We start from the raw sequence: 24,731 nt of genomic DNA, 5'->3' as shown, positions 1-24,731 counted from the left end.
GGGACATTGGCCCAGAGCCACCCGTGACACAGGCGGGAAAAATGAGGCCCAGGGTAGAGGACAGCCTCACCTGAATCACAGTGGAAGTGGGCGGCAGGGCAGGGGCTAGCTTTGTCCCCAGCCTGCCAGGGCAGAAGAGGCCTGAGACGCCTGCCTGACTCAGATGGGGAAACCGAGGCACTCTGCCTGAGCTGTGGCTGTCGGCCAGAGGAGAAGGCCGTACTGGGGCAGCACCCAGGCTCCGCCGCGAGTTCCTCAGCCCTGGGCTTCTCAGCAGAAGACCAGCGTGCATTCCCCAAGCACGTGGCGACCCTGGAGATACAGCCTGAGGAGGAACCCAGAGTTGGGAAGGGGCTGCGAGTGCTGTGCAAGTGTGTGTGTGTGAGGTGGGAGGTGTTGATGTGTTAGATGGCGAGGCTAGCGATTATCTGAGAAGGTTACAGTTGGGTAAAGATTTGAAGAAGCGGATGTAATATCCAGAATATATAATGCATTCCTGCCCAGTCTGGTGTGGCTCAGCGGGGTGGGCGTCGTCCTGCCAACTGAAAGGTCGCTGCTTTGACCCCAGGCAGGGCACAGGCCTGGGCTGTGGGCTGGATCCCTGGTCAGGGGCGCTGGAGAGGCAACTGATCAATGTTTCCCTCGGACACCCACGTTTCTCCCCCTTTCTCTCTCCCTCCCTTCCCCTCTCTCTTTAAACAATTCCTACAATTCAACAACAATAAAATGAACAACCCAGTGAAAAAATGGGCCAAGGATCTGACTAGACATTCTCCACAGAAGACGTGCAGATATCCAAAAAGCACATGACCTGATGCTTAACGACACCCACCCTTAGGAAAATGCAAAGTAAAGCTATTATGCCCATGAGGGTGGTTATTATCCCCAAACCAGAAAACAGCAAGTGTTGACTGTGATGCAGAGAGATTGGGGCCCCTTGGGCACCGCTGCAGGACGGTGCCCCTGCTATGGAAACGGTGCGGAGCTCCTCAAAAAATGAAAAACGCAGCCCCCGCGTGGCCCAGCAGTCCCACTTCTAAGCACACAGCCAGGGGAACTGAAGGCAGGGACTGGAAGCGGCACCCACACGCCCTTGCTCACAGCCCTTGCTCACAGCCGCATCATCCGCAGCAGCCAAGAGGTGGAGACAGCCCAGCTGCCCATCCGCAGACGAACAGGCCAGCACGGTGGGGGGTGTGCGTGCAAGGGATAGCATTCAGCTTTAGAGGGGAGGACATTTCTGACACACGCCGCGACACGGATGAACTTCCAGGGTGTTGTGCCAAGGGAACTAAGCCAGCTGCAGAAGGGCAGAGATTCTCTGTGATCCCACGTAGACAAGAGACCTGGAGTGCAGTTAAATTCACGGAGACAGAAAGCGGAAGAGTGATTGCCAGGGGCTGGGGGAGGGGGAGCGGGGAGTTTCGTTAAAGAAAAGAAACAAAAATGAGAGGAGAGATGAGGTGTCCCGGGCTGGGCCTTCCTAGGAGCGGCGCCCGTGGGAGGCGATGCTGGGGAATGTGGCAGCGTGGCTGGGGAGGGGAGGAGGTCCTAAGCATGCGTGGGAATGGACGGCTCTGTGGGCAGTAGGGGCGCAGCCTCCCTGGGGACTCTAGGAGATGGTGGAGTGGTCCCACCAAGGGGTGAGGTGACCAGACCGCTGATTCCTGAACCCCCATCGGCACAAGTGGGGCAGGGCCACGCAAAAGCTCCAACTCTCAGCATCGGCTCCGGGGTGCCACCCAGGGCCGCCCAGGGGAGAGAGAGGGTCCTGAGGTGGAAGAAGGAAGGTGACGAAGGGCCAGGGGAAGAGCTTCGGGGCTGGGGACACTAGCAGGGGCCAGTTGCCAGGCCCCGTGGAGATGGGAGGAAGTGGCCTGATTGCAGGTCGCTGCAGACAACATGCTTAGCAGCAGCTCAGGCAAATTTTGAGGTTTCCCGGTTCCTTCCCTCACCTCCGTGCAGTCTACTCTGGCCCCAGTCGCGGCTGCAGTCTGCCCTCTCATGCTGCCTCCTCTGACTGGCCGGCGGGGCAGAAAACAGAGGCACCTGTGGCCTCACCGTAGTGGCTCAGCTGGAGGGGGTGTCTCCATGTGCATGTGTGGCCTTACTGGACCCCGGCTAGCCTCCCTGGCCAGAGTGGTGGCAGACCCTTGCAGAGGGAGCAGGGTCCCAATCAGGACAAGGAGCCACCTGATGTGGCCAGTACTCTGCATAGCCCTCAGCTCCTACTTGTCCTGTGGACCTTGCTCTGGACCCCCAGCCCAGGACTACCACGCTCTCCTCCAAAAGTCTCCAGGGGCTGCAGGGGACGGAGTGGTCTCAGGCTTTTCTTTCAGGGGACGTCCTGGGCTGGAGTCCTGTGGGCAGGGCCGCCCCTATGCTCAGCCATCTTCAGGTCAGAGTGGGTGGGGCACCTGGAGGGGGACTCAGCTGCTGGGGTGAGGGTCCTCCTCCCTCGCCTCCCCCACCCGTGTCGGCTGGTGGTGTGTGTGTATTTCTTTGTGCTTCTGTGTGTGTGAATGTGCTGTGTTTGCAGTGTGTCTGTAAGCGTGAGTGTCCACATGTGCACGCTTGTGCATGCATGTGCTCACTGGCCTGCGTGTTATCTCGCTGTGTGTCTGTGTCTGTGTCTGTCTGCTTGTGCGAGTGTCTGGTGTGTATGTGCTGGGGACTTTGCCGAGTCAGCGCTGGTGCTGAGCGGGCGGCACTGCCAGCCAGGCTGTGGCCTCCCCACAGTTGCGTAAACACTGGTCCCGGCCTCCCCCTCAAGCAGGGTGGTCCAGCTTGTGGCCCCGTGGGCTGGCGGAAAGTGATGGGAGGGGTCGAGGGCTTTGCCCCCGTCAGCCTGGTCCCCTCCATACCAAAAGTGTCATGTCATGTGCGTGCCCCATGAGATTGGGGTTGGGGTTGGTCTGGGGTCTCTCTGTGTCGAACTTCCTCTGTCTGGCCTGAGGCCGGATCTCTGAGGTCTCTCCGGGGTGGCAGGAGAATCCACCCCTTCGGTCCTGGGACAGCCCAAGCCCGGGGGTCCATGGGGCAGCCAGGGGGCTGGGGACCAGGCACAGAGTTCAGCTTCAGGACCCCAGAACTGAACGTCCCTGCACCAATGCCCCGGGCTCTTGGCAACCTGTCACTCTGCATCCTTTCTCCGGACACCGTCCACAGGGACGCCAGGTCACCACTGGGACGTGGGTCAGAGAGCACCGAGTGGGGGCCCAGACAGCCAGAAATTCAGGCCAAGGTGGAAGGAAGTCAGGCAGAGCCTTGAGGAAATCGAGAATGGGAGGAAAACCTTATCAGGTCACCCGAAGGAAAGGAATCTGACTGCGGGGTGAGAAAGTGGGTTCTGGGGCGCAAACACCCTGCTGCCCAGGGGCGGGCAGAAGGCGGACTAAGATCTTAAGAGAAATCGGGCTTAGAATGGAAGGGTCCAAGCAATGCGGTGTGCGAAATCGGAGGGGTGTGCAGAGGAGGTGGGAGGGGGCAGGGAGGAGCAGGAGAAATTGGGCCACCGTGGGACAGGCAGCCCTCCTGTTGCATAAGCGGTGCTGGGGGTGCCAGGATGGAGTGCTCTGCTGTTGGTCCTGAGGCCTGGGGCGGTGGGGAGGGTGGGGGGAGGGGCAGGGATGAGCCTGCCTGGGTATCGGGGCCAGCCACACCCCAGGACGTGCTGACCCGGGCACCCCAGACAACAGCAGGAAAACCCCAGACCTTGAATCAGTCCACCCAGCTCAGAAGTAGCTCCCTGGGGTTCTCCTAAGTCCCTTCTAACAAGTCCCAGGCCTGCCCTCACCCAAGTTTGGGGGTTATTTGTTCCCGCCCTCCCAAAGCCACACAGTCCTAGTTTGCCCAGATGCTGACAGAGCACAGCTGGAATGTGGAGTGCGTGTGAGTGTGAGTGTGTGTGCGCGCACACGCGCGCGAGGCCTCCGGGGCTGGCTCTCTGACGAGCCCCTCCAGTCTCAGCAGCCAGGGCCCCCTGGACAGGGCAGGGCCTAGAAGGGCAGGGCTGGAAAGGGCCCCCGCCTGGCCCCTCCTCCCCAGCCTGGCTGAGGATGCTTGAGGTTCCACCAGCTTCTTCCAATCTTTGTTCCCTTCTCTGGCCTATGCGTCCAGGTACCATCCAAAGCCACCGAGGGCTTGGTGAGAAGGGCTGTGTCACAGGGCTTTCCAGAGACTAAAGGAGCTAGAGGACTCTGGAACTCCGGAGATGGGAGACAGTGTCCCTTGAAAAGCCTCAGGTTTTGGCCAACTTCCTGCTTTGGTTCAGCCAAACACGGTCACTGCTTTCCCGGCCATGATTCTTGTGCCCCAGGTCTGGAGGCGTCTGTTTTCTCTCGCCTCTGCCCCTCTTCCAACTCACTCCCCACCCCCATCTCTTTCCTTCCTCTCCATGGTGCTTGGAAGTCACTTAAAGGTGCTCTAGAATAACACCCCCAGCTCCCAGCTAACTGGGGTAGGTAGTGAGGACCCTGTTCCAAGGGGTGTGTAAACAGGGGCAGACCAATTCCAGTCGGGAGGCTGCAGAATGGGTCCTCCCTCCGGCAGAGACCGGAAGCACGTGGACGCCCCCAGGCCTGGGCCCAACCTGGGAGTGTTCATGAGAGGAGGGTGAGGTCCCGTTGGGCCTTTCCAGGAAGCTCGCTGGTTCTGCACCTTCAAGGCCTGTCTTCTGAGATCACATCCTGCCCCCTCTTTTTTTTTTGGCCTTGAGATTTTCCTTTTGTTTTCAAAACAATGGTGGGGGTAGCTGGTGCCTCTTGTTTTCCATGTTTTTGGCAAAATAAGACCTCACGCGTCAATTTTTAAGTTTTGAGGCAATTTCCATTTTTTCCAGTCAACATCTTCCCAAAGCCCTGGGCACAGACCCTCGAATGGGGCAGACCCTTTCCAGGCCCAAGACTCATTTGAATCAACCCATCCATCCCTTTGTCCGTCCATCTGTCCGTCTGTCTGCCCCCTCCCCCCCATCCAGCCATGTGTAACTGTCAGGTGCCAGCTGTGCTCCCTCTGTGCTGACTGACAGAGGCCCGGCCCTGCCCATCGGGATGGTGTGGGGGGTGGCAGGGGCGGTGCGGATGAGCCCCTGGGGCTGGCAGCTACAGGCGAGGTCAGGGCTCGGGGTGGGGCACACGGGTGAAGGTGCCTCAGCCCCCTTCGTTGGAGTATCTGCGACCCTGAGATTCTAAGTGCAACCAACCCCCTGGGTTGCCCGTACTGGTCTCCACCTCTGGAGCCTGCAGTGGGAGGTGGGAAGCCAGTGGCAGCGCCTCCTGGCGTCTAGGGACAGCACAGGGGGTGGGGTTGCGCTGCTGTGGCAGGAAGGCAGACCTTCAGTGGTTCCTGGTCTGGGAAGAGAAGCAGAGCTCAGGGCTGAGGGATGGGAAGGGAAGCTGGGCACGTTCTGGGAGCTTCAGGAGTACCCTCTGCATAGCCTGGCCAGAGTGGAGGGCCCTGGGCTGGAAGCCCCCAGGAGGGTGACACACCAGGATCCGCATCTCTCAGCCGAGACAGCTTTGGACCAGCTAGGAGCAGCTCCTCTCTCAGGACTCCAGGCTCTGTGCACCCATGTCCCACGGGGTGCCTTCCTCGTACTGAGGGGGGTCCCTGGGGGGTAGACCTGGAGGCGTGGGCAGGCCCTGGGCCCTCGGGTTTGCTGTAGATGGTGAGAACCCTCCAGGGCCACATCACGGGACACTGCCCACCCTCCTGGGCACCAGAGAACCCAGCAATCAAGACCCCTTACCCAGAGTGGACATGCCTGGCTGTGGCATCAGCAGTGGCAAGATGGCCACAGGGTGTCAAGCGTGACTTCCAAACTCAATTCTCAGCACCGCCAGGTTGCCTTCCCCACCTGGGCTCCTGCTTCAGTTTCCCCTGAGGTCAGAGTCCCTCCCCAAGGTGGAGGCCCTGGCTCCTGCAGGCCGCTTTCTGCCCCTGCCCCTCGAAATAGGACCCGGGTCAGACCCCACAGAACTCATCAGTCCGAAGAGATCTCGCGTCTACTGCGCTTCCAGCGCGTCACCAGGTGCCAGGGGCTTCCAGTGACCCAACCAGGAAAACGCCTAGACCAGGTCCTGCTCCAGCCTCAGGCCAGCTCCCAGGCCTTCTGTCCTTGGGCCTTGGCCTTCATGCTCAGACCTGTCTAACTGCTCCTGAGCAAGTGAGGAGGGCTCCCACACCCCACTCATCAGTGGGTGCTGTGCCTCCCAGCCCCAGACTCTGACCTCAAAGTTGGGCAGAACAGGGCCTCAGACACCTGGGCCGACCTCTTTTCCAGGCTGAGTCTGATGAGCTGCTACTGGCGTGAAGACCCCCAGTGGTGGGGAGCTCGCCCTCTGTTTTGCCTCTGGATGGGGCAGCTCTCTGGCATCGGGCAAAACTCTGTCCAGGGCCTCTCTAGTCTCCCAGATTCTGACTAGATCCTTAGACCTGATCCTCCCCTCGCCTGGTCCCTCGGTGGTCTGCTGGGCAGACCCCGCCCTCCTAGTTTCTAGGTGGGCCTTGCCTTCTGTAAAACCCTGACGCAGTGAGGGGCTCAGGTTGTTAGGGCCCTGAGCAGGCCAGGGGCCTGGGAACTGTCTGCACACTTGCTCCAGTGAGAGGTGGGGGTGAGGGGAGACTTGGGCTCCCTATGCCTGGCAGAGGGGACCCCTGAGGTCACCTGTGTGGAAGGTGGCCCACAGGGACAAGCAAGACAGTGTTATGGGAGGGTGATAGGGGCGCAAGCTTGAGGGGAGGTAAGTTCAGGTGTAGCCTGTGAGAGGAGGTTCCTGCAGGGGCCCTGAGGCTGTCTCTCAGCCTCAGTTTCCCTTCTGTGCTGGGCTGCAGGTGTGGGAGCCTCTGGCGTTCTCAGCCCTGGAGAGGTCCCTCCTGGGCTCTGAGCTCGGGGCTCCGGGTGGTTGGGGGAGGTGACAGCTGCTTTGAAATGTGGAGAATAATAAAGCTAGGAATGTCTGAGCTCAGGGGAAAAATAGCCCCCGCAGGCCTCCCACCCAGGCGGAGTGTAATGAATTAAGTACAGGGAGGCACGTTTCATGTAGGGTGGGGGAAGCTAGAAGGCCCCTAATGAGAAACAGGGTCCTGGGCGGGGCCACTGGGAGCTGGAGGTTTGGGGCCACCAGACTCCACCTACTGCTGTGGGGTACCCTTACTCCCCAGAGGCTTCCTCTTAAGCTCCCTTTGCCTGTATGGGTGAGGGGGTGGGATGCTGACCTCTGACCCCAGTGCTGGCCCCAAAAGGCCAGAAAGAGGAGAAGCTATGGCTGAATCGGAGGGACAGCTCCTCATTCTCACTGGGAATTTTCACAAATTCCTCCAGCATTTGCTGAGCACCCACTTGGTGGGTGCCTCCTGCTAGCCGGATAATGGGGCCCACGCTGCCCCCTGCTGGACTGATCAAACCTGCAGCTCTGGCCAACAGCCTCTTGCCAGTAAGCCCCCAGCCAGGGGCTACCTCCTGCCTCCAGCCTCCACTGCCCCTCTGCCAATCCCTCCCTTCCACCTCTGTGTTCCCAGCCCCAGCTCAACTGCCCCCCCCACCACTGTCTCCCTGAGGATTGGACGTCGGGGCCCAGCCCTACCCTTCCAGTCCTTGGGTCTGGGGGATCTGGCGTTTTTTACTGGTTGTTTCCCCCCACCTCTTGTATCTCTCTCCCTGGTAAACTAAATTTTCCCCCAATAAGACTCTCACTCTCAGGTCTTCCCTCATGCTGTTCCCTCTTTCTTCTCTGCCTGGTGGACCCCCATTATTTACCCCAAAGACTGCTTTCTAAAAGCCTACCCCTTCCCAGAGGGGACCAGGGAACAGTGGGTAAAGGGATAGTCAAACTGTCAGGAAAAGGGAAGATTCTCCGAGAGAGTACTGGAGCGGGGTGAAGCAGGTGTGGTTGTTGCTAGGGCTCCCCAAGGGTGCTGGCCTCCCAGCCTCTGCTGGCTTGGGGCTAGGCACTCTATTTTTAGGAAATGTGGGCCCCAACTTGGAGCTCCTTGGACTGTTCTCCCCCACCATCCCTTCTCTCCCCCACCCACTTTAATTAAAACCATTGTTTTTCAAGCACATGTTAATTAAAAAGCAAACATGTTTTGCTAAGTAATTTGGAGGCTCTGGTTATATAAACCAGAGTTATTCCAGTTGACAAATCCCTCACCCAGCTTGCCCCAGTATCCAGGGGGCTGAGGATCCTGGTGGTTATGGTAGGTGCACATCCCTTTGGAGTTAACACTCCCTGGAGAGGTCTAGCCAGGGCATGCTGTCCTCAGTGTCTCACAGGTGGGGACACCATGGGGACATGGAGGCCTAGATTCCTTGCAAGCCCTGCCAACATGTGCTTTGGGCCCTGGCAGTGAGAGCTGGTACGGAAGGGCGATGGGCCCATATGCCACACCCTGCAGATACAGTGCTTGTCTCAGAGCCACCACCCAGCTGTGGGGTGAAGGGAGGAGGGTGAGGGCATGCCATTGGGAGCCCAGCCAGGAAGACAGGCTGGTTCTGAGTGGCCAGTGTCACCTTCCTGAGGTCTCCAGCGTGGCTGGAGCTATAGCTCCCAAAGCTGGGACAGGAGGTTCCTGAGGTGAAGGTCCAAAGTGAGGACGAGCCTGATGGGTGGGGGAAGCCCTAGGTGCTCAGAGGCACCTGCTCCAGCCCCAGCTCCCTACTTTAAGCCTGGATATGCCCACAGTGCCATGTCCCAACCCTAGCTCCTGGCCCTGGTTATCCTGGGGTATCTGGGGCCTTTCATGCCCTGGGCATCACCCTCAAGGTCTATTTCAGGGACCCAGAACCTTGCAGATTCGGGGGTCAATGATCTCCAGCCCCTCCTGCTCCCCGCCCCTGGCAAGGGTGCTGGCCTCTCACCAAGAAGTCTCCCCAAGCCTTACCACCACCTGGTGACCCGCCTGCTGGCCCTCCAGGCTCAGAGTCCCGGTAATAGGAGAGTATTCCCTTATATGTGTGTCTCCACGTGTGAATCTGTATCCAGGTGTGTGTCCGTGTCCTCCTATGTGGTCTGTGTGTATCACTGTTGGCCATGACCCTGGTGTGAAGGGGTCCTTTCTTCCCTTCTAAAGGAGAAGTGCCCAAGGTCCTGAGGAAGGAGGGTCTGGGTGTGGGTGGGGGGGGACAGTGACCAGAGAGCTGGGTTTGTGTGTAGGGGGAGGGGGAATGAGCCCCAAACACTGACCCCAGCACCGTAGAACATGTGGGCTGGCTCAGAGCGTCTGCCCACACACGGGGACACAGGCTTGGGGTTAGGCCGCCAGGAGCCCAGCCTCATGCCACCGCCCTGGCTGTCCTCCTCTGCACTCGGCCTTCTTTTCTGTAAAATGAGAAGTATGTGCTGGGATGTGTGCAACTTATTATACGCAGTGTTTCCCCCACGGGGACATACACACCCTCACAAGCCACGGCACACGGTGACACACAGTGACACATGTTGGCGGCCGGCTCCCAGGGTTCAGCGGGCCCTGGGCGATGCGCCAGTGACACACACGCTGCTGCCTCCCCGCTCACACCCACATCCCTGGCGGAGCCGCTGCTCCCGCCGCGCCCCCCCCCCCCCCCCCCCCCCCCCCCCCCCCCCCCGGCCCCCCCCNCCGGCCCCCCCCCCCCCCCCGCCGGCCCGGCCCGCGGCGGCGCTTCTGTGCTTCGTTCCCCTCGCGGCTCCGGGAAACCGCAGCGGGGCGGGCCGGGATGAGCTCACGCCGCCTCCCGCCAGGCCGCCCCGGCCTAACTGGCTCCAGATGCCGGGCGGCCCAGCTAGGCCGGGTCTGAGCCTGCGGATGGCCCTCGGTCGCCCCCTGCGGGGCGCTGCTCCCGGACTCGGGGAGGTGGGGCGAGTGGCTCCGGAGGGACAGGGATGGGGGCTGGGGGCCGCCGGCTGCCCACCCGGGAAGGAGGAATCTAGTCTCCTCCGGCTTTTTCTTAGGCCCCGCCCACTGCCTCAGTGTGGGGCCGGGTCTAAGTCTCCGTGACGGCTGCCCTGCCTGCCCCCGCGTGGCTTCCAGGCCACAGTCCGCGACCCCTCCCTGGTCGGCTCAGTTCCACGTGCTGTGTGGCCGTCCCGGACGCAGGTTGCCCTTGCCAGAACGTCTGGGTGACCCCGCCCGGTCTTTCCCGCTATCCCCTGTTCCCCCGGACGTCCTGGTCCACAACCAGGTACTGCCGCTGGAGTCTCCCGCCTTTGTGGCCCTGGCCAGGCCCTGCCCACTCTTGTTCCTCTCGGAACAAACACCCTAGTTTCTACTGGGAAAGCAGCAGGGGCCTGACCACCGCCTGTTTTTAATCAGGAGCTGGTATTTCCCCGAAATCGCGGGCCGGTGGCTGACCTCACGGGGATGACGGCTGGCCCTGGGCCAGGGGGCGGAGCCGGCGCCCGAGCGAGCCCCTGACGCCTGGCCTTGCGGAGAAGTCCGCAGGGAGGAGGGGTTCTGGTCTGCAGTCCCAGCTCAGCTGCTGGCTCATCCAGAAAGCTGTCCATCCATTTGTCTGCTGTGTTGTGTGCCCCGGGCCCCTTCTCCTCAGCCCTGCCCCTGCTTCGTATGATTCCGGAAAACTCAGCCTCTCACCTCTCATTTCCTTGCCCGCGGGATGGTGCTGCGGTGGGATAAGAGAGGGGGCCAGTGCCGGGGAGCAGCCGGACCCCAGAACAGTGATTTCCAGAAGGCAGGAGGAGGGGGCTTTTGGGGAAGCTGAATGGCCAGGCAGTGATCAGGCCCTGGGCTTCCTGGGGCAGGGTTCGGGAGGTATGAGATGCAACAGGCAGGCAGGCAGATGGTGGACACGTACGGTGGCTGAAAGATTTAGTTTGTTAGCTCTGGAGCCTGCACTGTTAAGCTGCTGGGGGCCCCTTCTGAAAGTAACTAACAGTGGTGAATACTGATTGAGCATGGCATGTGCCAGGCGATGCTCTAAGGACTTACAGGTACTAACACGCATTCTCTCCTCATTATAATTCCATTCATTCAGTCATCCATCCATCCATCCATCCATTCAACAGATATTCACTGAGTGCCTACTATGTGCCAGACATGTTCCAGATGCTGGGAATACAGCAGTGACATGACAGACAAAACCCCCTGCATAAAGTGTACACGTGGAAGGGGAAGACCGCCGATATACACATGAGTAGAAGACAGAGGACGGCAGATTGTGAGAAATGCCGCAGAGTGTGGTAGAGGGGGTGAGAGGGATGAGAGGGCGGAGATGTGCGGTGGGGCAGTTTTGGAGAGCGTGTCCTGGAGAGCCTCAGTGAGGAGGTGACATTTGAGTCTAGCTGGCCCACCATCTCTTAGCTGAGAATGATTTTCAGAGAAGGACATTTGCAATCAATTCCATGATAGGGAACGTTAACTTTGATGTTATCCCCCTGGAAGAATTTCATTCTTGTCCTTAGTTGACCTGTGCTACCCAAAAAACAAAAACAAAACCCAAAAACCTTATTTTTAAAAAATATATTTCACATTTCATCAATAAAAAATTGTGGAAATTTGTTTTCTCTCTTATTATATATAAGTACTTACTTAATAGTCTTGTAGACTCTTACCTAAGAGTCTTTTGTCTCTCAGACAATGAGTTGTGTGGGTATTTGGGGACAAAGGGACAGCCAGTGAGGCACATTAAGAAGGCTCGTGCGGCTGGGGCCCTGGGAGTCAGGAGGACAGTGATGAGAAAAGGTCTCAGGAACCTGGGCGCATGGTATGACATCCCGTGCCAATTCTTAGGTATTTGCAAAAATGTGAGTGGCTATCATTAATAGAATATTTTTCCTATTATATATTCTAGTTCGTTATTGCTAAGGAATAGAAAGCTATTGATTTTGTATATTGATCTTTCCCCAGCCCTAAACTATCCTCTTAGTTTATTTCTCCTATTGTTTTATTAATTTTTCAATTGGTTCATTTAGATTTGTTTTAGAAGGCAATTATATGTTCACAAATGATGCATTTCAGGTCTTTCTGCCCATGTATATAACTCAGGTTCTTCCTCCCCTCCCATCCCCCCCTTCTCTCTTTCCCCTTTCCTTCCAACCCCTCATAAAGATGAGAGTTTAAGTTTTCAAAAGAGCCTCAGTGAGAGGTGTCTCTGTCGTGTGATTTTGCTGACCTCCCTGGGTTGGGGGCAGAAGGCTTGATCCTCTGACTGGGTCTGGATGTGGATGTGGGGAGCAGGAGGGGCATACACAAACTCCAAAAGGGGAAGTCGAATGAATGTCTGTGCTGATTGGATGATGCTCTGGGGCCAGGAGGAGAATACTGATGTCAAGCAGCTCTGAATGTAAACAAGAATAATAGATGGCTGTCCCGTGAGAATGCATAGGTCAGGTGGCTTCAGTGCGTACATCTACGGTCTCTATTTCACTCCTCTGTGCTCTGCCATCCTCAGGATCCATGACTTCAGAGGCTGATTCCTGTGGCCTTGCAGGGCGCTCTGCACCAGCCCAGTGAGCCCACCCGTTTTCATTCACTGTCAGGGGATGGGAGTGGAGTCCCTGGTGGAAAGTTCTTGAAAAGAATGAGGAGGCCTCTTCTGAGGTTCCCCAAAACTTTTCCCGAAACTCACTAGCTGCCATCAGGTCACCTGCTATTCAGGACCCAACAGTTACAACCTTAGATGGCATAATGGTGATGGCTCTACAGTTGGGTAATGGGGTGGTTTCACCTCTCAGAGACTTGTGGGTACCCAATGGTGATGGGTAATTACCGCAAAGGGGAACCTTTGTTGGAGCAGCAACTACCTTAAGACAGCTGTCATTTATTTGGCTCCCACATGTAGACACACAGCTATGAATACAGCAGGAACTTTCTGTGGTTATCCAAATGGGATCATACTGTGTACATCAGTTTTTATTTTGCATGATTTACTTAATGGTATGCTTCCAGAAGTCTGAAGGAAGACTTGGAGGGCTAAAATCATGGCGTCAGCAGCCCCCATCCCTTCTAGAGGCCTAGAGAGGAATCTATTTTCTAACTTTTGGATGTTGCCTGCATTCCTTGGTTTGTGGTCCCTCTCTCTCCACCTTCAAAGTTAGCACTGTGGCATCTCTCTGACTACAGCCGAGAAAAGTTCTCCACTTGTAAGGATTCGTGTGATGATATTGGCCTCACCTAGATGGTTCAGGATTATATCTCCACTCAAAGGTTAATTACATCTGCAGAGTCCCTTTTACCATATAAGGTAACATATTTACAGGTTTTGAGGATACGGACATGGGGGTACAAATATCTGTTTGAATCCCTGCTTCCAATTCTTTTGTGTACGTACCTAAGGAGTGGAATTTCTGGATCATATGGCAATTCTATGTTTAACTTCTTGAGGACTGGCCATATTGCTTTCATTCTTGACCAATATTTGTTACTTTCTATAGTGTTGAGTTTTTGTTTGTTTTTTGACTACCGTAATCGGTGTGAAGTGGTATCTTATTGTGATTTTGATTTGTATTTCCCTAATGATTAGAAACGTTGGGCATTTTTTCATGTGTCTATTGGCCATTAGTGAATCTTCTTTGGAGAAATGTCTATTCATTTTTTTTGTCCATTAAAATTTTTTTGTTATTGTTGAGTTGTAGGAGTTCTTTATATATTATGAATATGAATCCATCAGATGTAAGACTTGCAAATATTGTTTCCCATTCTGTGGTTTTTCTTTCACTCTGTGGATAATGTCCTTTGTAGTACAAAAGTTATTAATTTTGGTGAAGTCCAGTTCACCTATTTTTTCTTTTTTGTCTGTACTTTTGGGGTGATATCCAAGAAATCACTGCCAAATCCAATATTCTCCTTTGGTTTTTCCTAAGAGTTTTGTAGTTTTAGCTTTTACGTTGAGGCCTTTGATCCATTTTGAGTTAATTTTTGTATGTTGTGTAAGGTAAGGGTACAACTTCATTCTTTTGCATGTGGATATCCAGTCTTCCTGGCACACTTTGTTGAAAATACTCTTCTGCCCCCATTGAATGTTCTTGATACCCTTGTTTAAAATAATTTGACCATGTATATAATGATTTTTTCCAGTTTCTCTATACTATTCCATTGGTCCGTATGTCTGTTACTATGCTAGTACCACCATGTTTTGATTACTGTGGCTTTCTAGAAAGTTCTGGAATCAGAAAGTATGAGTCCTCCAAGTTTATTCTCTTTTTTAACATTATTTTGGCTATTTCAGATCCTTGAGATTACATACGAATTTTAGAATGGCCTTTTCTGTTTCTGCAAAAGAAGTCAGTGAGATTTTGATAGGGATTGCATTGAATCTACAGATTGCTTGGATAATATTATTTTAACAAGATTAAGCCTTCTAGTCCATGCATATATGGTATTTTTCCATTTACTTAAGTCTTTAATTTACTTAAGCAATGTTTTATGGTTTTTAGCATATGGGTCTTTCACCTAGTTAAATTTATTCCTAAGTATTTTATTTTTTTGATGCTATTGTAAATGAGATTTTTATTAATCTTCTTTTTGATTGTTCACTGTTAGTGCATAGGAATGCAACAGATATTTGCATGTTGACTTTGTATCTTGCAACTTTTTTGAATTTATTATCTGTAATAGGTTTTTGTGTGTGTGTGTGTGTGTGTAATCTTCAGCATTTTCTAAATATAAGATCATGCTATCTGTGAATAGAGATAATTTGACTTCTTCCCTTCCAATTTGGGTAACTTTATTTCTTTTTCTTGCCTAATTGCTCTGGCTAGAACTTTCAGTAAGATGTTGCATAGAAGTGGTGAAAGTAGGCATCCTTATTTTGTTCCTGCTTTTAGGGAAAAGCTTTTAGTCTTTCATTTGAGTATGACGTTCACTGTGGGTTTTTCATGCAAATGTGGGCTTTGAGATATTGAGAAAATTTCTATTCCTAGTTCACTGATTTCTTTAAATCATGAAAGGGTGTTAAATTGTCAAATGCTTTCTTTCATCAATTGAGATGTGTGTGTAGATGCACACATATGTATACCATAAAGATGTATGAGCATAATTATTTTTACTCCTTTGAACATATTATATTTAAAATAGCTGTTTTTGACATGTTTGTGTAGTCTTTCCAGCACATGGGGCCCCTCAAAGACAGTTTCTGTCTCTGCTTCTTCTGCTGTGTACCAGTCCAGCTTGTCTGTTTCATCGCATGATTTGCAATTTTTTTTCATGGAAAAGCAGACATCTTAGATGGTACGGTGTAGCAGGTCGGGACACCGGAGAGCTGGGTGTTCCCCATCTCATTCCCAGATGGCCTCTTCTCACCGGTGCCGGGCCAGGTACCACACCGGAGAGGGCAGGGGCATCAGGAGGCACTCGCCTTGAGAGCGTCCTCCCAAACCGGGAGGGCAGTTTCTCCCAGAGGAAGCCGAGCCCCTCGGTACCCGGCAGGGCTCCGGCTGGACACAGTCTGGAGCGCCGATCTCAGTGAAACTGAGAGTACGACATTTCCCGCTCGGGCAAGGAATCTTGCGATGCCAGGCCCCACGGTTTCTGCCCCTCGGACAGCCCCATAGCCCCCCGTTTGCCGCCAGGCCGCGAGGGGGCGCTCCTGGAGGGCTGAGGCCACCGGCAGTGCCATGGCGTCCGTGGGCCTCCTGGTCTGGCTTCTGCTCCTTCAGCCCTGGCTCTGGGAGGCCCGCGCGGGTCGGGAGGGGACACAGGATGGGACTACGCCGCCCTCACCCTCTCCCACGCCCTCGGGGGGCGGCCGCCAGGACCCCGGGGCGAGCCCGTGGAAGCTGCCACCCGCAGGGGTTCGCGGACCCTCCGAGGCCCCCACTTCCCAAGAGGGCGCGGGAGGCTTTAAGGTGGTGGAGTTCACCCCAGGTGACTCTTCGTGTTGGGAGTCGCCAGGGGAGGGCTGAGGCGTGGTCTGGGACGAGGGCTGCTTGGGGTGGGGGGTGGACCAGGCTCCGCCCTCGGGGTCCGAGTGACCGCAGCCCTGCCCGCGGAGACCAAGCAGGACACGGCTCGGCCTTGGGAGGTCAGAGGGACACAGGGCCTGGGGACTCTGAAGCACGACCCTGGAGCCTCAGAGGACGCGGCCTTCGTGGGTGTCTGAGGGAGGGGGCGCCCCGGGGGGACAGGCCCTGTTTACTGAGGTCCTTCTGCCCACACGGTCTTCGCCACAGTGTGCGGCCACGTGCTCACGAAGATCGTGGGCGGCCAGGACACGGAGGAAGGCGAGTGGCCGTGGCAGGTGAGCCTTCGGATCAGCGGCAGGCACGTGTGCGGGGGCACCCTCATCTCGCAGCAGTGGGTGCTGACGGCCGGCCACTGCATCTTGAGGTGAGTCGCGCAGGCGGCGGCACCGGGCCTGCCCGTCTCCGCCGCCCCCACGCGGGTCTGCGGCCCCGGCGAGGCTGCGTGGGGCCAACCGGAAGTGGAAGCCGGACCCAAACCGGAAGCCGAAGGAGCCCTCGCGGGGAAGGCCGAGGGCTTCTGCGTCGGTGGCCTTGTGCTTTGGGGCGCTGGTTTGGCGAACAAAGCAGAGACGTGGGCGAGCCGAGCAGCTCGGAGGGTCATCAGGAGGGGCCTGGGGAGAGGGCCGTGGGGGCGAGGTGAGGGGGCTGCGGCCGGTCGGGGGCGTTTCCTGGGGGTCTCCGCTAGGGGCCTGCCCTCTCTCCCGCAGGCGACACCATTACAGCGTCAAGATGGGTGACCGGAGTGTCTTCCAGGAGATCACCAGCGTGGTGGTCCCGGTCAAAAGCATCACTGTGCACCCGCGGTTCTCCACGCTTGGAACCATTCGCCACGATGTGGCCCTTCTCCAGCTTCACTACCCTGTGAATTTCACCGTCACTATCCACCCCATCTGCATACCTGACATGACTTTCAGAGTGGCAGCTGGCACTAGGTGCTGGGTGACCGGATGGGGCAGGACACAAGAATTCGGTGAGGCTGGGCGGCAGCGCACCAGCTGGGGCCCGGGGAGGCAGCCTTTTCCCTGGACTAGGCAAGAAGGCCGCAGGGAAGGACAGGACGCGGAGGGCCTCGCGGGGGCGTGGTTCCCCATCGCCTCCAGCCCAGAAATTGGGCCACTTGGAAAAAGTACCCGTTCTGGGAACCGGAGTGCCTCTCAGGAGAAGAAATATGCCGGGGGGGGCAGTTTCCTTCTGCAGACTTGTGGGGAAATAACACCTGGCTGCTTTGGGGGTATTTGTAGGTCCCCTGGAGACAGAGCCAGAGGCCATGGCGTTCTGTGCGGGGTGGATTTCCGCTGGGGGTGTGGCCCACTGTGTTCTGGTCACACCTGTAACCTCACTGGAAGAACCTGTCCTGGTGGGCACCTGTCGCCCGGTCTGGGCAGTGCAGGGTCCTCTGTCTCCCGGGGGGGGGGGCGTTTAGAGCTGGATTTAGTGCCTTTGGGCCCCTTTCCATCTGAGGGTCTGGGATCCCGCTCCCAGGCAAAGTCACTTCACCAGTGCACAGGACACCTGTCTCTGACCATTGATACTCAGAGTGGCAGGCGCTCGGTTGTCATTTCTCAACCAGTAAGGCTGTGCCTTTTTCTGTCCTTATCTATCCTTCCTTCTCTTGTCTTGGTTTTGGCTCTTTCTTACCTTCTTTTCTCTCCGTGTCAACTTGGGCCTCAATTTCCTCCGGTGTCAAATGGGGACAGTGCCCACTGTTCTGCCTTCTGCAGAGTGGAGTCCTAGGCGCTTGGGGGCTTGCTGTCCCCTGTGCAGGCCCACCCACTGCTGCGTGTCTTTACTTGTAGGTGGCAAACTGGCTTCATTTATTCTCCAGAAGGTCGACCAATACATCATCTACTATGAAAAGTGTAATGAGATGGTGAAGAAGGCCATGCGAAAGACTAAGGATATGGTACTGCCAGGGATGATCTGTGGCTACAAAGACATAGGGAAGGATTCTTGCCAGGTGAGAGCACGGACCCTTTCCTGCCTTGGGATGGAGGCAGTTACCACAAAGCTTCCTCACTCCTGTGTGGCAGGGCCTGGGCTATTTACTGCCTCCTCCCTGCACCCTTACCTAAGGAGATGGGGGGGGGACTCCCCTGGTGGCTCCCCTGAGCTGCCTCAGTGCCTGGAGGCCCTTGGGGTGTGGGGAAGATGGGGACAGGGAATGCTAATAATGCAAATTCCCTTCATAAGTTCCTCCTGTGCTGGTGTGAGTGTTACCCACCGTACGTAGCTCATCAAACTACATCACAGCCCTACAGCGCAGACATCATCCCTATCCTACAGGTGTGGTGAGGGCTGAGGACATTAGTTCAAGGTCCCCACCCCCTGCGAGAGCCTGCAGGCCCCCTGGGCCCATTGTCTGCCCTGTGCACCAAGCTGCCCTCTTGGGGAGGGGCTGTTTGAGCCGGGTCTTAGAGGATGAGTGTTTGGATTTCTGGGAAGAGGGAAGGGAAGAGCATGGACAGTGGATCAGAGGTCCAAAGGGACATGTCACATTTAGGGAACATTTTACAGGTCTGGAGCAATGAGGTAGCAACTCTGCCCAGAGAAGGGTGTTAGAACTAGAATGTGTGTGGCCTGGAATGCTGTACCAAGTTTCTAGATGCCATCCAGGCAGGACTGCAGGCTAGGGGAAGATGCTGAGTCCTGAGCAGGGCCTCGGTCAGTGGGGTGGGGGACAGAGGTGTGTTTAGTCATTCTTGGTGACTGCCTGACTGCCTGCCTGTGAGGATGGGGGTGAGGGGGAGGCTGAGTGTTTCTGGCTGAGCTGGTTAGTGGCGGGGCCACCAGAGTAGCTTTGGGGAAAGACAAGAGTGCTGCCTGAGCTGGGGAGCATGGTTATGGGGTGCCTGGGAATGGAGCTCACACTGCGGAGGCAGCTGGCTCTCTGGGTTAGGACCTCTAGAGAAACGCTGGGCAAGATGAAAGGATCTGGGGGCTCTCATCAGAGGTGACAGAGTGTTTTACAACCACTGCGGTTTGGGAAATAACCAGTCATAATAGCCTTGGAGGATATTAAAGTTTTCCCATTAACTTTTCAATTCTTAGTTCTCACGTGCACAGGACCCGGGCCTGGCAGGAGTCTGGGGAAGGCCCGCTGTGCATTCCCCCTGCCACGCCGTGCAGTGCGACCAGTTTGCTTGGACCTGGGTGCCCTCCCATTCCTGCAGTTTGTTTGTTTCTCTTTCTCCAGGGAGATTCTGGGGGCCCCCTGGTCTGTGACTATGATGACACGTGGGTCCAGATGGGGATCGTGAGCTGGGGCTTCGGCTGTGGTCGTAAGGAGGTGCCTGGAGTTTACACAGACGTTGCAGTCTATGCTAAGTGGATCGTCGGAGTGGTGAACCAGGTTACCGTTTTGTCCCCAGTGGTGCTCCTTATTCTGCCCCTGTGTCTGGGGCTGCCCCTGGGCCTCCTGGTGACCCCGTGATCACCACAGCACGCTCCCTCCTGTCTCCGAGGCTCCTACGAGGCCTCTCCTCCCACTCCTCAGCACCCTCCCCTCACTTTCCTGTTGGGACCCACTGACCCCGTGCAGAGCCACACAACAGAGAGCAGAGGCAAGACTCCATGGAAAGCGGCCCTGCCTGGTGCCCAGGCCCCTGCCTGGGCCCCGCCTCCACCCTGCCTGGGCTCTGCCTGCCAGGAGGGAGGGTGAAGCCATCCCAGCTCAGGGCCAGCTGACCTGCCAGCTGGAGCAGGCGCTGCAAGGACAGCTCGGAGAACGTCTACCAAGGAAGAGACGGCATCCACGGTGGACACCTTAGACCTGACACTTGGTCAAGCCAGTTGGCTTGCTGACTGTCCAGAGAGAGTGAAGGAGGTGTCTGTCACCCTGTCCCTGCTGGGGTGTGGCTTCCACAGGACTCAGGTGTCTGGGTTGGGGAGAAGCTCCCCGCACCCCAGTGCAGATCCATCTGTGAGTGGCCAGCCTCTGCCACGCAAGCCTTCCTGGGTCATCCCCTCTCCTGGAACCCCCTTCCTCAGTGTCCTGGCGGCCACATCCAGGCTCAGCCCGAGTTGCGTTGAGGCGTGAAGGAGCGCGGAGATTTCTGATGTCGTTGAATAAATGTTTGGAGACTAGCTCGTGTGTTCTGCATCTCTGCTGGTCTGGGGCGTGGGGCCCCTGAGGAGAGCTTAGCTCACATTGGGGGAGGATGTTTATGATGCTCTTTAAGTCCTGCAGTGAGAGGGGAGGGCCTGACCTACCTTGATGGGTGCTCCACAGGTGGGTCTGCAGGTGGGTCCTTCTGGCGCTCCAGGGCTGGCAGCGTGTCTGCAGGGAGCTTTGTAGCCGAGTTTGCTACCATTGCGTCTGGGGAGGAGGAAGTGAGAGCCTGGGAGCAAGAGGAGTCAGGCAGCGTGTCTAGACTGCAGCCCCCGTTTTCTGCCTGTTCAGCAGCTCCCTGTCTAGGTGTGGAGAGCCTTGAACGCCAGAGTGCCTTGACCAAGCTACGCAAAATGGTTGAAGCCCAGGGAGAGGATAGGTTGGGGTCCCTGCCTCTGTGCTGGCTCGTTCCCCTCACTCCCCTTTGGCCCCAGAGGAGCTCTGTCATGAGGCAGAGCACCTAACTTCTCCCATTTCTTTTCCTGTTCCTGCAAGTTAAGGTGCCTTCTTTCAGGAGAGGATTCTGTGAGTTTTGGGGATGAAAAGAAGATGCATGTGGATATGTGGGTGGGTGAAGAAGCGGGCTGGGTCAAGATTGCTGATTGGCTCCCGGCGCCTTCCCTCCCTCTGGCGTGCGTTGACCAGGAGTAGGACTGCTGTTGCGAGCCTCCCATGTATCCAAATGTGGCACTAAGTCCTGGCTAATAAAAAACAGACAAACGCTGGGTGTGGATTTTGGGAAATATCCTTAGAGGGAGGAAAAGCCCTTCCTCACCACTTTCTTCTCTCCTGGCTGGAATGTGCACACGGTGATGGAGCTCGAACAGCCATCTTGGGACATGAAGGACACGCTTAGGGTGAGGAACGGGAATTGAGGAGAAAGTTGGCTCCCTGGAATTTGTAGGGCTGCCCTTACAGCTCTTGGTGCAAGAGAGAAATGACCTCTTTTAATTAAGACACTGTCATCATTGCTCTCTTGTGCATAGAAAAACCTCATCCTGACCGATTGAATTGGTATTCTCTGGGGTTTTATTTCTGGGTGTTTTGAATATAAGTATTTAAAGTCATTTATTATTAAGACTAAATTCCTTTTATTTCAACTTTGCTATATGCATTGCTTTCTCCTGTGTTCATTTTTTTAAAAAATTGAAGGTTAAAAGCCTATGTCAATGAATGACTATTATCTCTTAGTGAATTTTTATATTATTTTCTTTATCAAGGTGTAATTTATGTTTAGTAAAACGTGCATATTGTAATGCATAATTTTACGAGTTTTAACAAATGTATCCTCCACAGTAATGTCATACAAATTATAATAGATACTATTTCCATCAATCCAGGAGATTCCCTGTGTCCCTATTTAATCATCCCCTCCCAGAGGTACACACTGGTCTGATCACTATCAGATTGCATGTAATTGAATCACAAATTAATGCAATTATACAGTAATTGCTCTTTTGTGTCTGGCTTACCTTCCACACACTGTTTTTTGTTTAAAGATTTTACTTATGTCATTTTAGAGGAGAAGGGAGAGAAACATCAGTATGCAAGAGATACATTGACCGGTTTCCTCTCAAAAGCCCCAGCAGGCACGCCCCGAACTAGGGACCTGGCCAGCAACCCAGGCAGGTTCCCTGACTAGGAATCGAACTGGTGACCTTTGGGTTTGCCCACCAGCACTCAATCCACTGAGCCACACCAGCCCGGACTGTTTTCGAGATTCACCCATGTGGTTATGTGCATCATTAGTTCATTCCTTTTAATTGCTGAATAGTAATCATCGCATGGCTTTTCCACTGTTTGTTTGCTCCTGTTGGTAGACATTGGGCTGTTTCCAGTTTGGGGCTAACGAACATTTCAGCACAAGACTTTCTGTGTCTATCTGCTTCCACTTCTTTTAGGAATAAACCTCGGAGAGGAACTGGTGGGTCACAGAATAGATACCTGGTTAAATATCCACCTTATGATAGGAGGTGCTGATCTCTTAGCCACTTAAGTTCCCGCAGTCTGGCATTTAGTTCAGTAGTGTGTCAGGAGTTGCTTTCCAAAGAAAGCACAGTTTCTTCACTGCAGACAGTGTGGTTTTGCTCTAGAACTATAGGCAACTATAATGTGACTCTCTAAACAGGACCTAGCAGAGACACCTGACAGCATTTTCATTCCCCACTGCAAACTCTAGCACCATAGGATTTGCTAGGTCATATACACTGAGTGACAAGGCCGCTTGTCCTACCGCCTATCTCCATCTCTTGATGGGAGGAATGGCAAAGCACTGGGGCCACTTGTGTGCACATAATCCAGGTTAACCTCGCCCCTCGAGACTTTTTATTTCATCACATTCCTTTTGCCATGTGAAGTAATATATTCATGGGTTCCAGGGGTTAGAATGTGGACATCTTTGGAAGGCCGTTATTCTGTCTACTACAGGGTTGTTTCCAGATGTTGGCTACAGCAGTCCCCCCTTATCTGCAGGGAATACATTTCAGGGCCCCCAGGGGATGCCAAAACCATGCACAGCACCGAACCCTGTACATGCAGTTGACCCTTGAACAGCATGGCTTTGCATGGCACTGGTCCACTGAGAGACGGATTTGTTTTCAATAAATATATGCAGTAGAATAAATGTATTTTCTCTTACAATTTTTCTTAAAAACTTTTCTTCCCCTAGTTTACTTTATTGTAAGAATACACTCTATAATACATATAATATACAAAATATGTTTTGATCAACTGTTTATGTTATTGGTAAGGCCACCTGTCAGCACTAGGCTATTAGTAGCTAAGTTTTAGGGCATCCAAAAGTTATTTGTGGGTTTTCTTTTTCTTTTTCAAAGTTTTCAATTTTATGATTTATTTTGAAAGATTTTATTTATGTACTTTTATTTATTTTTTAAGAGATTATTTATTTATACTGAGAGAGAGGGGAAAGGAGGGAGAAAGAGAGGGAGAGAAACATCAATGTGTGGTTGCCTCTCACGCGCCTCCTACTGGGGACCTGGCCTGCAACCCAGGCTCGTGCCCTGACTCGGAATTGAACCTGTGACTCTTTGTTCACACTCTGGTGCTCAGTCCACTGAGCCACAGCAGCAAGAGCTATTTATGTACTTTTAGCGAGAGGGGAAGGGAAGGAGAAAGACAGGTAGAGAAACATCAATGTGTGAGATACACATCTATTGGTTGCTCTCACATATCCGCAAGTGGGGACCTGGCCTACAACCCAGGCCCATGCCCCGACTGGGTATTGAACCAGTCACCCTTCTGTTCATAGCCTGGTGCTTAATCCACTGAGCCACACCAGCCAGGGCTATAGGTGGATTTTTTAACCACGAGGGGCATTGCCACCCCTAACCCCCATGTTGTTCAAGGGTAAATTGTGCTACGTTTTCTCCTATACATACATATCTATAATAAGTTCAATTTATAAATTCAGCACAGCAAGAAATTAACAACTAGTAATAAACAATAACAACTATAACAAAATAATGTAATGAAAATTATGTGAATGTCGTCTCCAAATATGTTATAGTATGCTTACCTTTTCACTTAAGGGAAGCACTTTACAGTTTCTCATTGGCACATCCAAATCGCCAGTATCTGTCACTATTGCGCTTTGAGGCTGTAAAGCTGACTTGGACACAAGCACTGTGATACCGAGACAGTCAGCCTGATGACGGAGGGAGCTACTAAGGGACTATCCGGTGCGCAGGGGATAGAGTGGGACAGAGTGTGGAGGTGCCGCGGGAGGGGTGACCCACATTCCTGGCAGGTCAGAGCAGGGCAGCGTGACATTTCATCACCCTGCTCAGAACGGAGGGGCCTTTAAAACTTATGAATTGTTTATTTCTGGAATTTTCCACTTAATATTTTTGGACTGCAGTTGACCAGGGGTAACTGAAACCACAGAAAGTGAAACCGTGGATAAGGGGGAACTACTGTATTATGAATTTAGCTACTATAAACATTTGAACAGTTATTTTTGTGTGTGAACATAAATCTTTATTTCTCTGGGATGAATGCCCAGGAGTGCAATTACTGGGTCGTGTGGTAATTGCATATTTTATTTTTTAAGAAACCGCCAATCTGTTTTCCAGAGAGGCTGTAATATTTTACATTCCTACCACAATGTATGAATTATCCAGTATCTCCGTACCCTTGTCAGTGTGCAGCGTTGGCACTATTTTTAATATTACCCCGTCTGTGAGGTGTGCGATGATACCTCATTGGGGTTTCGATGTGCGTTTTGCCGATGGCTCTTTTCATGTGGGTGTTGATTTTTTTTAAGGGAGCACTATTATTTCTAATGCAGTGGTTAGTAAAGGACAACGTTTATGTTGAGTTTAAATTTTTATTGTAAACAAGTAGGACAGGGACATGCTGAGAAGGGCCTAATCCAAGCGCAGCAGGGTCTTGTGGATGGATCCGTGTGAATATCAGACATCCGGGTGGCTGCCGCTCTCTGCGGCCAGGGACCTGGGTCAGGAGACGCTGAATGCCAGGGAAGGACTCCGTTACTGAGTCCACGCCGAGCCGGAGAGAAAGAAGACTCACCTGAGTCAAGTACGGCTCCGCAGCCAGCCCAGGCCCTGACCCCCAGATGACCTCACGGCGCTAGGGGTAGGGGGCGGGCCCTGATTGCCCACTGGCCCCGGCTCCCCGCCAGCACCCAGGCAGGGGCTGCAGCCGCCGCGAGGGGGCGCCACCAGAGGGCCGAGGTCACCGGCGGTGCC

General features: G+C 54.2%; 1 protein-coding gene across 1 annotated transcript; it reads left to right on the top strand.

Annotated features, from left to right (window-relative positions):
- Nucleotides 1-7,370: 7,370 nt before the first annotated feature.
- On the top strand, nucleotides 7,371-19,969 carry LOC118976151 (putative serine protease 42). Its single transcript, XM_037030475.1, has 7 exons — nucleotides 7,371-7,436; nucleotides 10,043-10,159; nucleotides 15,504-15,798; nucleotides 16,104-16,260; nucleotides 16,604-16,866; nucleotides 17,693-17,853; nucleotides 19,090-19,969. Exons 1-7 carry the CDS (start codon nucleotides 7,371-7,373, stop codon nucleotides 19,324-19,326), a joined length of 1,296 nt encoding a protein of 431 aa, XP_036886370.1. The 3' UTR covers nucleotides 19,327-19,969.
- The last annotated feature ends 4,762 nt before the right edge of the window (nucleotides 19,970-24,731 follow it).

Source organism: Sturnira hondurensis, unplaced genomic scaffold (genome assembly GCF_014824575.4).
Source record: "Sturnira hondurensis isolate 20B ecotype Veracruz unplaced genomic scaffold, ASM1482457v3 Scaffold0020787, whole genome shotgun sequence".
In the NCBI taxonomy this organism is placed as follows: Eukaryota; Metazoa; Chordata; class Mammalia; order Chiroptera; family Phyllostomidae; genus Sturnira; species Sturnira hondurensis.
Note: the sequence above shows the minus strand (reverse complement) of the source record. Positions and strands in the feature narration are given on the sequence as shown.